Raw genomic sequence first — 16,524 nt, forward strand, 5'->3', positions numbered from 1 at the left:
TTTTTTTTTTTTCAAAAGCTTGGCTCAAGGGATGACTTTCAATAGATCGCAGCGAGATAGCTGCTTTGCTACGCACGAAACCCTGACCCAGAATCAGGTCGTCTACGAATGAGATTTAGCACCGGGTTCCCAACGAACATGCGATGCGCTCCGGGAGAGAGGCGGCCCGCTTCCGTCCATGCTCGGGTCCCGAGGTGAGCGGCACTACGCGCCGGCCCCTGCCCCGGCGAAGGGGTGGTGGGGGCCGGCTATCCCAGGCCAACCTGGGCTCTGTTCCACAGATTTTCAATGGGGTTTAAGTCTGGACTCTAACCCACAGGTCTGGGCAAGGAATGGAATAGTCAAATTGAAGCATATCATTACGGGGGGTAAATCGAGATCCTTTTCTGATCTCAAAAGTGCCTACACACTACCAGGGTGAATGCTGTTTCGATACTACCAGCTTCGACATGCTTACAGGAAACCAGTGCTCCTCATATTGAAATCAGACTCTGTGGAGGGATTACTTACTGCCAAGGTCCTAGATAAACTCCTGTCCTCCCTGTACTTCCACTTGACCATAGCTCCTTTAAAGAAACTTGAAAAAACCCTAGATAAGTGGAAATTAGACATCCCAGATCTGTCAGAGGAGGAATGGGAGACATGTGTATCTTCCTTTGTCACCAACATGATCTCGGTCAGAGACCGTTTTATGCAGGTCAAGTTCCTCCACAGAGTCTACTACACTCCAAAGAGGTTAACAATTATGAATCCTAACACCACGGTGGCCTGTCCTAGATGCGATCAGGGATCCACCTCCTTCTTTCATATGATATGGTCCTGCCCCCGCCTCGGAGATTATTGGTCAGAGATAGCTCTCAACCCTTAGCCAGATTACCTGCCTGAAGCTGGGAACAGACCCCAAAATGGTGCTGCTAAATGTTTTCAGCTCTAGGGTAAGGGGGCAAATCTACTAAACTATTCCTGAACTATGCTACCTTCTATGCCTGCCGGGAGATATTTCTACACTGGAAGGACGCTTTACCTCCCAGGGTGTCTTCATCGCGTCTAACACTAAACTCGGTTTTACCACTGTATAAACTCACCTTTACCAATCGAAACTGCCCTGACAAATTTGATAAGATATGGCCGGGATGGATAGATGCATGGGGCACGGAGGTGGCGGATGACCACTGAGATATTGCTGATGTGCCTACCACACAATGGTGTACCGCTGCTAGGATCTCCAGAATGTTTTATCCATTGGCTGGCGGGCTATGTGAGCTTAGCAAAGTAGATGAGGTCCCTCCTTCGTTTCCCTTCCTTCTCCCCCCCCCCTTATCTCCCATGTATCCTGCCTTCCCAGCGGTCCCCCCCCCACCCCTCCCCCAGGACCTCCCCAAATAGTACTGCTTATAATTACTACCTCTGCACCCATATACTAATGTGATGTAACTTAACAGCTCCACACATCTCTCTCCTATTCAAATGTGCAAACTAATCGTCTTGTTACATTTCATGCAATAATATATTTGTGAACAACTGTGTATGTGCATCGCTGTAAAAACGTAATAAACATTTTTCTTGTGAAAAAAAAAACAGTTTTGCATGCAGCAAATAGTGAGGCTGTCCAGAGCCGCTATGTGTGTGAAACTGTTAGGTAATGTAACTGCATGCAGGGAGACCAGCTGTCACAACTCCACAATGTCAGGGGTGGGCGGGACCTAACAGCTATCAAACACCAGCCAATGGGATGAGGTCTGGGTGGACCGCTACATATATGTGGCTCCGTTGTGACAGCTGGTCTCTCTCCCTGCATGCATTTACATTCCCTGACAATTTCACATATTGAGCGGCTCTGGCAAGTCTCACGATATGCTCCATGTGAAACTCCCCCTCTCCTCTGTCAGTGTCTATGAGTGCTGCCAATGTGCTGCCAATCAGTGCCCATCAATGCAGCCTATCAGTGTTGCCTATCAGTGCCAATCAGTTTGGCCTTTCAGTGCCCATCAATGCTGCCTATCATTGCCCCCTTTTAGTGCCCATCTGCTGTCTATCAGTGCCAATTAGTGCCCATCAGTGCTGCCTATAAGTGCCAATTAGTGCCCATCCGTGCTGCCTATCAGTGCCAATTAGTGCCCATGAGTGCTACCTATCAGTGCTGCCTATCAGTGCCCAACAGTGCTGCCTATTAATGCCAAACAGTACTGCTTATCAGTGCTGCCAATCAGTGCCAATTAGTGCTAACAATCTGTGCTTCCTATCAGTGCCACCTATCAGTGTCAATCAGGAGCACCTATTAGTGCCCATCAGTGCTGCCAATCAGTGCTGCCTATCAGTGCCAATCAGTGCTGTCAATCAGTGCATTAATAGGCAGGGATGGGGAGACGAACTCTGCAGCAAGGCACATTGTTCAATGGGGGGGGGGGGGGGGGGGCGGTACTGGTGGGGCGGTACTGGTGGGGCACAACTGAAACTGAAATCCATCAATGTTTATTAATGCCACATGCCAATCTTTAGTATAGTAGGTAATCACCACACTACTATTTCCAATAAACTACTGGAGGTAAAGTTAAAAAAAAAGTGTCTGTAAAAGACCTGCCACTAAGCACTGTTACATGTGTTCCTACATCACATAAAAAAAATGTTCAGCGCTAAATTACTAATCAATAAGTCCAGCCTGAGCTTGTTTGGCTGGGCTCCTCCTATGGTTCATAGGCATGCACTCCTGTGACCCGTTTTCAGCAGAGAGCAATCTGAAGTCCGCTCTCTGCTGATGTCACAGGGATCAGTCCAGGCACCGGGTCATCGCAACAATGAAGTCTGGATCCGCCAGGTGCCTGGACTGATGACCGTCTCCGCCTCTCAACGAGCCGCTGAGATGGGCCCTTTCCACCCCTCCACAGCTCGGCTCTCCAGTGGGCGGGAAGAAGCAGAGCAGGAGAGCTGCTGACTGGCAGGCAGCATCTTTCCGCTTGGGAAGCTGAGAGAACCGAGCCATCGGTGGTGTTCGGTGGCTCGGTTCTCAGTGCAGAGGCAGCAGGGGACAGACACAGCATCTGTCCAGTGCTGCATCCACCTAGGTAAGTAGTAAAAAAATTCCCATCCTTCTTTTTTAATAATGATTGAACCCTCTAATGTATGGAAATCTCAATAAACTTCAATATTACCACAATACCGGTCCTTGTGATACGCAGCTTCACATATAATACACATGAAACTGAAAACAAGACATAACAAATGAAACTTAGCAGGGATGGTGGAAACCCCTCTTTAGATAATTGCAATGCAAATTAACTTCAAGTGCAACAACTTTTTAGTTGAAAAGGTTCACACCATTATAGCACTTTGGAATTTTTATTTTTTTAGATTGTTACACTTAAATTTATATGTTTTAATTACTATTATAATGTGAATTATTGCACTTGAAGTTAAGTTTCCTCCACCCTCCTACTAAGTCCATATCTAAGCGCAGTGATGTTGGAACAGGAAGGGGTCATCCCCAAACTGTTTCCACAAAGTTGGGAGCATGAAATTGTTTTGTTATGCTGACACCTTAAGAGTTCCCTTCACTGGAACTAAGAGGCCAAGCCCACTCCCTTAAAATCAACCCCACACCATAGATCCCCCCCCCCCCCACACCAAATGATTAGGACCAGTTCATATAAAGACATGGATGAGCGAGTTTGGGGTGGAGGAACTTGACTGTCCTGACCTCAACCCGATAGACCACCATTGGGATGAATTAGAGCAGAGACTACGAGCCAGGCCTTCTTGTCCAACATCACTGCCTGACCTCACAAACGTGCTTCTGGAAGAATGGTCAAACATACCCATAGACACACTCCTAAACCTTGTGGACAGCCTTCCCAGAAGAGTTGAAGCTGATGGGCCAACTCAATATTGAACCCTACGGACTAAGACTGGGATGCAACAAAAGTTTGTGTGCATGTAAAGGCGGGTGTCCCAATACTTTTGAATATATATATATATATATATATATATATATATATATATATATATATATATATATATATATATATACACACACACACATATACACACACACATGTGTATTTGAGCTTTGGGGTGCACACCCTAATGCAATAGGCTGCGTACGCTGGTGGACAAATGAGCAGAAATTCCCACTGACACTTGTGGAAAGCCTTGCCAGAAGAGTGGAGGCTGTTATAGACAGCAGAGAGGGTAGGGTGACTCTATATTAATATCTATGGTTTTGGAATTAGATGTTCAACAAGCTCACATGGGTGTGATGGTTAAATGTCCATATAGTGTAGCTGAATAGCCCAAAATACCGTAGTCAATCTTCCACCAATTTTTTTTCTTAACATTACATCCAGGCATCCGAATGCCTCCCTCCACCCATTCCCTTTTTTTGATTTCATTCAGCTCACTAGTAGACTAGTTTTCTTTCTTTTAATAAAGATTTTCTGTTCTGAAATGTAATTTTATGACAAATCTTACATTTTGTTTTAATATAATTCATAGCATCAATCTCATTAACCTGGATAAAGTATTATTTATCTTTAATCCTCGTATTAAAAGCTTCTCTTCCACATTTCCTTCATCTAATTTCCTGTAATGAGAAAAAACGTAATCAGAAGGTTTCATAGATTGCACAGTAATAATATTCTTTGTAGAATTATATTTACATAGATTAAACAATTAAGTGCATTTTTGACACACACCTTTTATAAATCCAGAAAAATCAAATAAGGTCTCAAATGCAAACTTATGCCCCGTACACACGAGCAGATTTTCTGTCAGAAAAAACGTTTTTTTCAACGGAATTCCGCTCAAGCTTGGCTCTCTGAACTTTCGACCATCAAGAACGTGGTGATGTACAACACTATGACGATCCGAGAAAATGAAGTTCAATGGTTCCGAGCATGTGCCGAATTGTTTCTGAGCATGCGTAGGAATTTTGCATATTGGAATTGCTACAGACGATCGGAATTTCCGATCTGAACTTTTTCCGTCTAAAAAATAGAGAACCTGCTCTCAATCTTTTGCTGGTGGGAATCCCGCCAGCAAAAGTCAGATATAGTAAACGCACGGTCGGAATTTCCGACCAAAAGCTGACATCGGACTTTTGCTGGGGGAATTTCCGATCATATTTTCGGGCAATTAGATTTTGTTCTGGCTTTTTCCAGCGAGCTCTGTTAGTATCTCAAACCATATTGGAAATTCAGTTTTCCTACAGGAATATACTGTAACCCTTGAAGCATCCCTCTAGATGTGCATGTTTACTGCCCATAGTTTCTCCTGCAGACAAAAGCAGTCACATCCAGATGGATTCAGAGGATGTCCTAATTTACCACAAAAACTGTATTGTGTGTTTCCTACTGTCCATGTGTTGATGAAAGCAGTCAATGTTGCTAAGTCAAGTGATCATTCAAAGCCAATGTGGTGAAAGCAGGCTGCCACGTGATCATTTAGAGCCACGTTGCTGGAAGCAAAACTTTTCTGTTTTTTCTTTTTTTTCCCCCAGACTGTGTGGTCCTGCCATTACTAGTGTGCAACAATTCTGACACCATGAAGGGGGAAAATAGCAGCAGCCTCAAAAACCCAATCCTATTCTCCACATTGCATTCACTAAAAGTTGGTTGCTAGGATATCAGGAGAATTATCTGACCAGGAAAAAGATGGTACTTTAAGAGAAATAACAAATCTACAGAGGTGGAGCACTTGTCCTCCATGTAATTTTGAGCTCACCTGCAATGCTCGTCCTTTGGTCTCGATGGGTAGAGTAAACGCTGAGATTGCGCAGATAAAGCAGACAGCAGAAAACAGGCAGAGGGCACCAATGATGGAGGCACTTAGTAAAACCTATGTAGTAGATATTACAGCTGAATTTTTCAGGAGGCAAATTATTATATGTGTAAATTATATCACTGTAAATGTACAAAGTTTCCTACCTGGGCTATGAATGGTGCTGCCATTGCTCCTATGCGGCACAGTGACCCACTTGTGCCCATTCCAATTGCTCTCATCACAGTTGGATAAACCTGTGAAAAGATGCAGAATGATAAATTTGTTAAAGGTTCACTTAACCCAATCCTGGTGCTTCAGTATCTTATGGATGCTGGAGGGTTAAACCACATAAAGCTTTCTTATATTCCTCTTGCAAATAGATTTCTGTAGTTGACTTCTCCAGCCTGCAAGCCTGGCACAGCCATAATTAGGGGTTTCCACCATGATTGCCATTGCCCGTAGTAGGCATGAGCAGGGCCGTCTTTAAGGCAGGGCAAAAGGGGCAGCTGCCCTGGGCCCTGTCATTGTTGTGGGGCCCAAAGCAGCTGCCTCATACTTGCCAACTATCCCAGTTTACATTCCCTTGTCCCTTGAAGTTTTAGTCCTGTGCTGCTACTAATGCTGCCCAGCTCTGCCCTATTGTTGTGTACAGATGACTCACCTGCAGACCAGTGTTTACATGTAAATACTGGCATTCATATGTAAATAGCAGTGACATGCATATGTAAATAGCTGAGGACAACTGCATTGATATGTAAATAAAGGCAACATTCGTAGGTATATCATGCCCCCCTGCAGTGAGGAGAAGATCTGCTGTAACCTATAGCAACCAGTGAGCAGTATTACTGTACAGCAATCTCTAGCAGCCAATCAACAAGCAGAAATGTGCTGTAACCTTTAGTAACTAATCAGTGAGCCTTAAGGAGTGCTGTAACCTCTAGCAACCAGTCAGTAAGCAGTAATGATATGCTGTAACCTCTGGCAACCAATCGCAATCGCTGCCTGATCTGATACAGGAAACTGATTTTAAGTATAGCTGCTATTTATTGTATGTCTCAGAGAAGGTGGAGAGCGAAATTGCATGGGGGGAGGGGGGCCCTAAGAAATCTTTTGCCCAGGGTCCAATCAATATTAAAGACGGCCCTGGGCATGAGCATACTAAATTGCCAAGTAGGCTGGAACAGATCCTCAAACTTTTGGAGTGGATTAGATTTGTAGACCTTCATACTTTGTACCTTGTACCTACCTCTGCTGTGTAGATGTAGATGGTGTTGAAGTTTGCAGATACCAGAGCTCGAAGGCAGAATAGAATTCCAATAAGACCCGTGCTGGCAAGCAAGGTAGGACAAACCAAATCAGACAATGTTTATCAGAATATTTCCATTATCGGATTTTAAATACATTGCATTGTTCTGCTAAGTCTATCACCACAGCAGTTTGTATACTTTGACATTTCATAAAACAAAAATCCAAAATGTATTAACACACTGATCAGAATAAGTACATAAGTAAGGAAAACATGTACAACAGCCCAACCTGAAAGTAAGTCAAGGAGACCTGGAAGAGTCCAGAGACATACATGTAGGAGGGGTGCAGTGTGGTGCGGTGGTAATAACACACACATTACCAGTGCAGTGAAAGAACTTGTATTTAAATAATGCAAAGACAGGGTACTTGTCCCTACGCTACCAACTCGCAAATGAGTGCCAAACCTGGGAGCCATGGCCTTAAAAGGCTCTGCCTGACCCAAGATGGCTGCAGGAGTCACATGAGGTAACATCATCCAATGGGATAGCTTCCCTAGTGACCCAGGAAACCATATAAGAGCATTTTTCCTCATGACTTCCTCCCCAACTGCAGTGCCCCCTGCAGTGGAGGACGTAGACTGCACCCTCATGCACATCCACAAACGAGTAAAATAAACTTCTCCCCAAGTATTTTTAAGGATAGTAAGCTGGAATTTTTAAGCAGTTTTCTGTTCAAGTACTTGATTCCATGTTTGCGGAAGTTCATTGAAGGTCTAGTAGTCAGGATATTTTGTCCACTGCCTCTGTGACATCTAACTGGTTAGTATTTACTATAGGCTGATAAACCAGTGGCTGCGCATTACTCATGCTGTGTGTTATTCAATTTGCTGATAATGACATCCCTGATCTTACCTTGACATACAAATATTGAGGAGCAAAAAGAATATGCCAGTGGTTGCCATAGTGATGCCAAGTGTCCAGCGTCGACCAAGAAGATTAATTCCCAGAATGTTGAAAGGGTTTACTGAAATAGCAGAAAATGTTTTGTTAATGTACAACTCTCTTCTGTGTGTGTAAATCTACTTCTAGAAAGTACTGTATGCAGATATGTTACTACAGATAAGACTTTCAGAGGAACAAGTGTCATTTTTTTTAGATCTTTGAGTGAAAAATTTCAACCAAATGTAAATACTTTTAATGAGTTTATGTTTTAATAAGCTTATTCCTGTGTATAGTTTATAAGTATATGTATATGCACATAGGATCAGCTATATTTGCTTAAAGTGCTATCAAAACATAAAAAAAAAAATGACAGGGAGTGATTTTAAGGTAGAAAAGACCCCATTGTTCTCCTCTGCCATGAATGCTTCCTCCTGCTTGTCAGTGGTAATGTACACTAAACCATGCATGCACAGCTCAGAGTACATTACAGAACCCACGTTGTGCCATGGCGATGTGACTCTCGTATGCAAGAACAGGAATGATGTCATCATGACTCATCCATTCAATTGGCCAAATAGAGCAAACCCAGAAGGAAGACTGGGTGAAGATGGAAGCGCTCCTGTACTGACAGCTCAGCGCTGGAGGGCTTCTTTTGACAGGTAAGTGTCATAATGTGCTAGTATGCACTGACTACTAGCACATTATGGCATAGAGTTGCAGAGGCCAAGATTTTAAAAATATAGAGTCTACTACTGCTTTAATACATGAACTCTTGTTGCTGATCTTATCTTACTTATAAGGTCTGACTATGAATAGGAAGTTCTGTGAAATCTCTAATGATGTCACAAGCCCACAATGTTGTGGGTATCCATGGTATTTGCCTAGGCTGTAGGAACATAATAATGCAATAATTTCAGAGCCAGTACAGTCATTAGGTTACACTGACCACTTACAGGCAATCTCCCCCACAGTGCTAATGATCATGGTGCGGTAATCGGAGGAGCTCAGCATGTTGCAATAACATTGGCTGTGGCTGCCCTCGTACGGCTCCTCTCCTGCACCCAGTGCCACCTGCCCGGACCCACACAGAAGGTTCCTCTCCAGGAGTTCAGAACTAGCCAGAATGACCCCATAATATGCAAAGGAAATTCCAAGCCTAAAAAAGAACACAGGAGGAATCTTTAACATTCAGAAAACCAAATTTTTATAAGCCAGTATATGAGCAACAAGAAACACATTACAAGGGGTGACTGCACAGGAGAGGGGTGAGCCTACCTCCCAACTTGCATTGCTTAATTATGGATGGATTGCTATATTGCACATTTGGCAGGAACAGAAAAGAAGGTCTCAAGGGTCATCCGATCACTAAAACTGGGCAACCAAAGAATACACATACAGTTGTGCTCATAAGTTTACAGAATTTATGATTTCTTGGCAATTTTTTCAGAGAATATGAATGATAACACAAAAACTTTTCTTTCACTCATGGTTAGTGTTTGGCTGAAGCCATTTTTTATCAATCAACTCTGTTTCCTCTTTTTAAATCGTAATAACAACATAAACTACCCAAATGACCCTGATCAAAAGTTTACTTTAATTCTTAATACCGTGTTTTGCCCCCTTTAACATCAATGACAGCTGGAAGTCTTTTGTGGTATTTGTGGATGAGGCTCTTTATCTTCTCAGATGGTAAAGCTGCCCATTCCTCTTGGCAAAAAGCCTCCAGTTTCTGGAAATTCTTGGGCTGTCTTGCACGAACTACACGTGAAAGATTGGCTCAATGATATTGAGGTCAGGAGACAGAGATGGCCCCTACAGAACCTTCACTTAATTCTTCTGTATCCAATGACAAGTCAACTTGGCCTTGTGTTTTGGATCATTATCATGTTGGAATGTCCATGCGCAGCTTCCTGGCTGATGAATGCAAATGTTCCTCCAGTATTTTTTAATAACATATTGCATTCATCTTGCCATCAATGTTGACCAAATTTCCTGTGCCTTTGAAGCTCATGCATTCCCAAAACGATCCAGTAGGAATGGTTTACCTTTCATCATAGGCCTTGTTGACTCCTCTCCAAATGTAGCGTTTATGGTTGTGGCCAAAAAGCCAAATTTTGGTCTCATCACTCCAAATAACTTTGTGCCAGAAGGTTTTAGGCTTGTCTCTGTGCTGTTTGGCGTATTGTAAGAGGGATACTTTGTGGCATTTGCATAGTAATGGCTTTCTTCTGACGACTTGACCATGCAGCCCATCTTTCTTTACGTGCCTCCCTATTGTGCATCTTGAAACAGCCACATCACATGTTTTCAGAGAGTCCTGTATTTCACCTGAAGTTATTTGTGGGTTTATCTTTACATCCCAAACAAATTTCCCGGCAGTTGTGGCTGACATTTTAGTTGGTCTACCTGACCATGGTTTGGTTTCAACAGAACACCTCATTTTCTACTTCTTGATTAGAGTTTGAACACTGCTGATTGGCATTCTCAATTCCTTGGATTTTTTTTATATCCCTTTCCTGTTTTATACTTTTAACGCAAATCTTTTGACAATTCTTTTGCTTTCCCCATGACTCAGAATCCAGAAACGTTAGTGCTGCACTGAAAGAAAGATGCAAGGGTCTGTCAGGAGTCCTGGGGGCACCTGATGTATGGACGGACTCGGCTGGGGGCACCTGATTTAAGGATGGATGCCGCTGGAGGCACCTGATGTAAGGACGGACTCTGCTGGGGGCACCTGATTTAAGGACGGATGCTGCTGGAGGCACCTGATGTAAGGACGGACTCCGGTGGGGACACCTGATGGCATCTGGTGGCAGGTGACACGCTCAGGGCTCCCAATGATTCTGCATTATGGTGAGCTGAAAGATTTCATTTTATATTACAATAAAATAATAGAAATAATGCGCTTCAATCATCCTGACACCAAAGCAACCATGGTGCCAGAATGATTGAAGTGCTAACACAAGGTGTTTGGATTATCTGCTGATTGTTAAACTTTATAGAATACACATATTTCTATTGTTGTGTAGGATCTGGGCCTGCTGTCCCTCCCTCTCCCTCCATCCCTCAGTCATCTCAGACTCTAACCACACTCCCTTAGAGCCACACCATTTAAGCCACACCCACTATTCCACTGAAACCACTGGTTGTCACTGAATATCTAATGTAAGGCCGCGTACACACGGGCGGACTGTCTGCCCAACTTAGTCCGCTGAAACGTGTTTCAGCGGACAATCCGCTCGTGTGTGGGCTTCAGCTGACTTTTTCAGCGGACAGTCTGGCGGACTAAGGCCGCGTACACACGGGCGGACTGTCTGCCCAACTTAGTCCGCTGAAACGTGTTTCAGCGGACAATCCGCTCGTGTGTGGGCTTCAGCGGACTTTTTCAGCAGACAGTCTGGCGGACTAAGTCTTTCGGAATTTCCGTAATTTTGTCCGTCCAACTTTGTTTTCAGCGGACAGTCTGCTCGTGAGTAGGCAAGTTGGACGGACTAAGTATGACGCATGCCCAGAAAGGATTTACAGGGCGGACAGGGCGGAAGCGCTCGGTCTTGTAAAACTAGTGTTCGTATTGAAGCTAGCATATTCGTCATGCTGCTAATTTTGTGTTTTTTTAATATAGCCCATTCTTTTCTTCTTCATAATGCAAGAAAAGTGAAGTAGCTTTGCTGCTTATATTCACACAGAGTTATACCAAATGTTTTTACTCATCCTCATCCTATGATTAATCTTCCAATTTTAGAAAAATATTTTAAAAAATTTATAAAAAAAAAACAAAAAATAAAAAAATCCAAAAAAATAAATATATATATATATATATATATAAAACAATATATATATATATATATATATATATATATATATATATATATATATATATATATATATATATATATATATATATATATATATATATAAAAAAGAAATAAAAAAAAAATATATATATATATATAAAAAAAAATAAGAAAAAAAAAAAATATATATATATATAAAAAAATATATATATATATATATATATATATATATATATATATATATATATATATATATATATATATATATATATTAAAAAAAATTATAGAATTTATCTATTACTATATATTTTTGGAACTACTATTGTCAGTTAAATTTTTTTTTTTTTTTTTTTTTTTTTTTTGGGGGGGGGGTTTGAAACAAGATGGACTTGCATTTTTTTTGGCCAAGCAGGACTATGTAAGTAGAGATAGATAGATAGATACCCAAACCAGCATTTTAGCTTACACATGATTGCATGTTCAAAATCAGCAGAGCTTCCCCTCATTTCAAATGTTAAAGCGGAGGTCCACCCTAAAATGGACCTTCCACTCATCGGATTCCTCCCCCCCTCCGGCACCACAATTGGCACCTTTCAGGGGGGAGGGGGGTGCAGTTACCTGGATAATCCAGGTAACTGCACCCACTTCCGGGCTAGCTCTCTGCGGAAAGGGGCCCGCCCCCTTCCGCAAGTGTCCCGCTGCCTGCTGGGAAACACACAGATCCCAGAGGCAGCGGGGACCGTCCTCATTGCGCAGCGCAGCTCGCGCATGCGCAGTAGGGAACCGGGAAATGAAGCCGAAAGGCTCCATTTCCTGATTCCCATACCCAAGATGGCGGCGGCAGCACTCGAGTGTCGATCTAGAGATCGGCTTCGGGTGCCGACATCGCGGGCGCGCTGGACAGGTAAGTGTCACTATTTTAAAAGTCAGCAGCTGCAGTATTTGTAGCTGCTGACTTTAAAAAAAAAAAAAACGCGGAGTCCCGGCGGACTCCCGCTTTACAGTGACTGCACTTCCAAGTGCACTTGCAGTGCTTTAAAAATTGCACTTGAAGTTAGCATATTTATATTAACATGAACGTGTGTTTTGTAAATAACCCCCAGAGTCTTTTGACATGTACCTGCCTACTCACAAATAAACTCTGTTTTTTAAGCCAAAATAACAAAAAAAAACATACAATATTTTTGGAAATAATAAATATTTATTTTTCGTCAGAACAAAACTAAATCAAGAGGGAGGCAACACTGGAGACAATTTTGACGTTTGTGAAGCCTTTTGTCCCCCAGGCACACATCAAGTGAGTGGCCACCAAAATTCAGAACCTGTGTAACATGTAAATAGGGAGCACAACCAGGTCCTAGAATCCCAAAGACCAGGAACAGCAGCAGATGACATCTATGTCCCCAGACTGTGGTACTACAACAGCCTGTGTCTTCTTTCAGAGCAGACTGAAGCCAGGCAGTCACTTCCGACTCTTCCGTCTAGCCTTCCCTCCACGCTTCGCTGGAGGCTGTGCCTCTGGTGGTGGACTTGTGGTAGGAGGAGGAGGCGGAGGAGGAGGAGGAGCAGTAGGGTCTGTGTTATACAGTTTGGTGGTCGGTGTTAGCTCACCCTTCAGACCCCGTTGAATGGCATAAAAAAAAATGGCTTCGCACAAGTTGCGCTGTGCCTTCTCCATTTCTAGCAACTTGCTTGCCAAATATGTACCGTAGGCCTCCTCAGGATTGGGGGGTTTGCTCAGCACTTGGGTGGCTTGGCGTATAAGTGCCAAGGACTCCTCCTCTGTACGTGTCATCCTCCTGTGCCTTTTGCTGGCTAGGCGGAGGGGAGGGACCTGGCTCTCAGTCCGGCTCCTGCTGGGCCCAGCTAGCTCCTGCGTGTGGCTGGTCCCGGCCTCCTCCTCCATACCACTGGTCCCGGCCTCCTCCTGGGTGAGCTCATCCTGTGTAAAAAAACAAAGAAATCAATAAATAAAATATGTCTATATTTTGAAATCATCAATCACTAACAATTTTACAGTTCTCACTTGCAAATACATTTGTCTTGAAATACAAAAGGCTATCATTTTGACACCATCATTTTTCCATCAGTTCACCAAGATTTGAGCCACATTTGTGGAAACTACTGTATCCTTATATCTAATTTAATTTGTGATGAAATCCTAGATTTGGAAGCAATTCAAACATTGAACTTTACATCATTAATATTTGAGCAATCCTAACTTTAGAAACTAAAATATACCTGGCTCCAGCTGGGCGCATCAACTTCGTCCAGCAAGGAAGGGTCTGGATCTTCCAGGGATGGCTCACCTGAGGCGGAGGGAAGGGTGGAGGGAAGGGTAGACGGAAGAGTGGAAAGTGACTGCCTGGCTTCTGACGTGTCATCCAGAAAACGCAGCCTGTCATAATACCACAGCCTAGGTACATAGATCTGATCTGCTGCTGCTCCTGATGTTTGGGAGTCTAGGATCTTTTTGCGCTCCCGCCTATACACGCTACGCAGGTTCTGAATTTTGGAGTTCACAAAGTCAATGTCTGCCTGGGGGAGCAGTGTCTCCAGTGTCTTCCTCCGGCCAGGACGGCTGGAATATTGTGGGTGTTTGGAATCCCAAAGGCTCCTGTGTGATTCTATTAGATCAATAAATGTGGAGAGGAAGGCCTCCTCCTTAAAGGGGTCTGGGTTATACTTTTGCATTTTTATTTCTGAAAAAAAAAAAATAATGTCAGACCAAATGCACACTATTTATATTGTGACAATGTAGGTGAGACACACACTACACCCACACACACACACACTACCACACACGCTACCCCCCCACACACACACTACCCCCCCACGCACCCACACTACCACACACGCTACCCCACACACACTACCCCCCCACACACCCACACTACCCCACACACTACCCCACACACACCCACACTACCCCCCCACACCCACACTACCCCCCCATACACACACACACACACACTACCCCCACACACTACCCCCCCACACACACACTACCCCCCATACACCCACCTCCCCCCCCACACTACCACACACACACACACACTACCCCCCCCCCCCATACACCCACCCCCACCCCCACACTACCACACAAAACACCAACCCCACTCAACCACCAACCCACATAAAAATCAATTAACCATCAATAAGGTGAAATTTCACTATATACATTCCTAACGCAGGCTTAAAATTAAAATAAAATAAAAAGATAACTATCTTACCGTCGCGTGTAGCACTCGCTGCTTCCGTTCAGACAAGCGTACGGCCTTGCGGTAACGCTTTATATACAGCGCATGCGTTCAAGCTCCGCCTGCGTCGCCCGCCCCTGACGTTCCGTGTGACTGTATTTCCCCGCCCCTTTTACCCTCGTTCCGCTGTGGGAGATTGATAGGTGAAAATGGCGGACGGAAATTCAGTGAACAGCGCGGAGGAAAGCCCTGAACCCCATGCTTCCGGAGCAAGGAAGAGATATAAGGCCACAAACATGGCCTTTGAAGAGATGGTGGAGATGGTGGATATATTGAGAAGGGAGGATTATGATGGGGAAAATGGCCCATACCCCAAACCCAATATCCGCAAAAGCGGCATCATGGATATGGTCGTCACAACTTTGCAGAGCAAATTTGGGGTACGAAGAGGCAAGGATCAGCTCCGGAAACGATGGTCCGACATCAAGTCCAGGGAGCCGGAACAATATCATCGAATCAAAAAGGCCCTGAAAAAAAGTGAGTAAACTCCGCGTAATCTGTCGGACATAATCGTTCGTATAGTTATTATGTATGTAAATCTGGCGAATTTGATCGTTCGTGTAGTTAATAGTTCATGTAATGAGCGAATATGCTTGTTCGTATATGTGGACGTAAATAGCATGAATTTGTATATGGTGTAAATTTATCTGGTGTTGGATTAGATTTTAATTAGTTATTAATTTTTTGGTATTGTTCATGATAAACTGAATTGTCACACTCAGTTTAGGATATAAATTTTTAATAAAGTTTCATAAATTTATTCAGTGTAATGTAGTCTCAATAAAAAAATGAGATAGATAGATAGATAGATAGATAGATAGATAGATAGATAGATAGATAAAATGCTGGTTCAACATCTGGACTGGGAATCATTTAGTGTAGTTTGGGACATCATAGAACATTTTTTGACATAATCACACACAGGTACTCCAGGGGATGATTCGAGTGTGTCCGTCTGTGAAACTTGGACAAAAGATATAAAGTATCACAGTTTGGTTAAAGGCTAGGTTCACATTGCTGCAATGTACGAGATCAAATGTGATTTGCACCGCACTGCAGTGCAAATCACATGTGATCTCTGTGTGATGCGATTTCAGCCATACATATAGTATGGCTGAATTCGCATCGCATCCGGCCCAAACTTGTACATGGCCCTTTTTTTAGTCCACAGCCGAATCGGATCACATGGGTGTTCACACCATGTGGTCCGATTCCTGTCCGAGTTTAAAGATTGCACTGTGATATGAGAACTAATTTGGAGGTGTCAATAAAACTTTACACTGACACTCCCAGCAGGTCACATAGGGCAGTGTGAACTGCCTCCGGGAGGCATGCGATGCGTGAAAACACAGTAGATTTGCAGCGTTCGCACATCGCAGCAGTCTGAACACAGCCTAACAAAAAAAATGTCATTTTAATGATGTATTAAACTAGGAGCTTGTAATAACCAGCTAATAATTGTACACCACTTCAAACCAATGTTTCATATTCCAATTTCTGAACTCAAATATCACTATGCTTAAAAGT

At 43.3% G+C, this 16,524-nt stretch overlaps 1 protein-coding gene and 1 long non-coding RNA gene across 4 annotated transcripts in view; both read right to left on the minus strand.

Moving 5' to 3' along the window:
* Window positions 1-4,402: 4,402 nt before the first annotated feature.
* SVOPL (SVOP like) overlaps window positions 4,403-16,524 on the minus strand; it is a 73,274-nt gene continuing 61,152 nt past the window's right edge. For all 3 annotated transcript variants that reach the window (XM_077468763.1, XM_077468759.1, XM_077468762.1), the window contains 6 exons: window positions 8,897-9,099; window positions 7,914-8,025; window positions 7,001-7,082; window positions 5,919-6,008; window positions 5,716-5,829; window positions 4,403-4,576 (listed from right to left, as the gene is read on the minus strand). In XM_077468763.1, coding sequence (XP_077324889.1) covers window positions 4,565-4,576; window positions 5,716-5,829; window positions 5,919-6,008; window positions 7,001-7,082; window positions 7,914-8,025; window positions 8,897-9,099 — 613 coding nt within the window. In that variant the 3' untranslated portion in view covers window positions 4,403-4,564. The remainder of the gene's footprint in view (window positions 4,577-5,715; window positions 5,830-5,918; window positions 6,009-7,000; window positions 7,083-7,913; window positions 8,026-8,896; window positions 9,100-16,524) is intronic.
* LOC143960314 (uncharacterized) lies at window positions 12,919-14,153 on the minus strand. Its single transcript, XR_013270297.1, has 2 exons — window positions 13,979-14,153; window positions 12,919-13,679 (listed from the first exon to the last, which is right to left on the minus strand). It is a non-coding gene; the product is annotated as an uncharacterized LOC143960314 (long non-coding RNA).

This window comes from Lithobates pipiens, unplaced genomic scaffold, assembly GCF_037356315.1.
Source record: "Lithobates pipiens isolate NorthernLeopardFrog02 unplaced genomic scaffold, aLitPip1_a1.2 Scaffold_8, whole genome shotgun sequence".
NCBI lineage: Eukaryota > Metazoa > Chordata > Amphibia > Anura > Ranidae > Lithobates > Lithobates pipiens.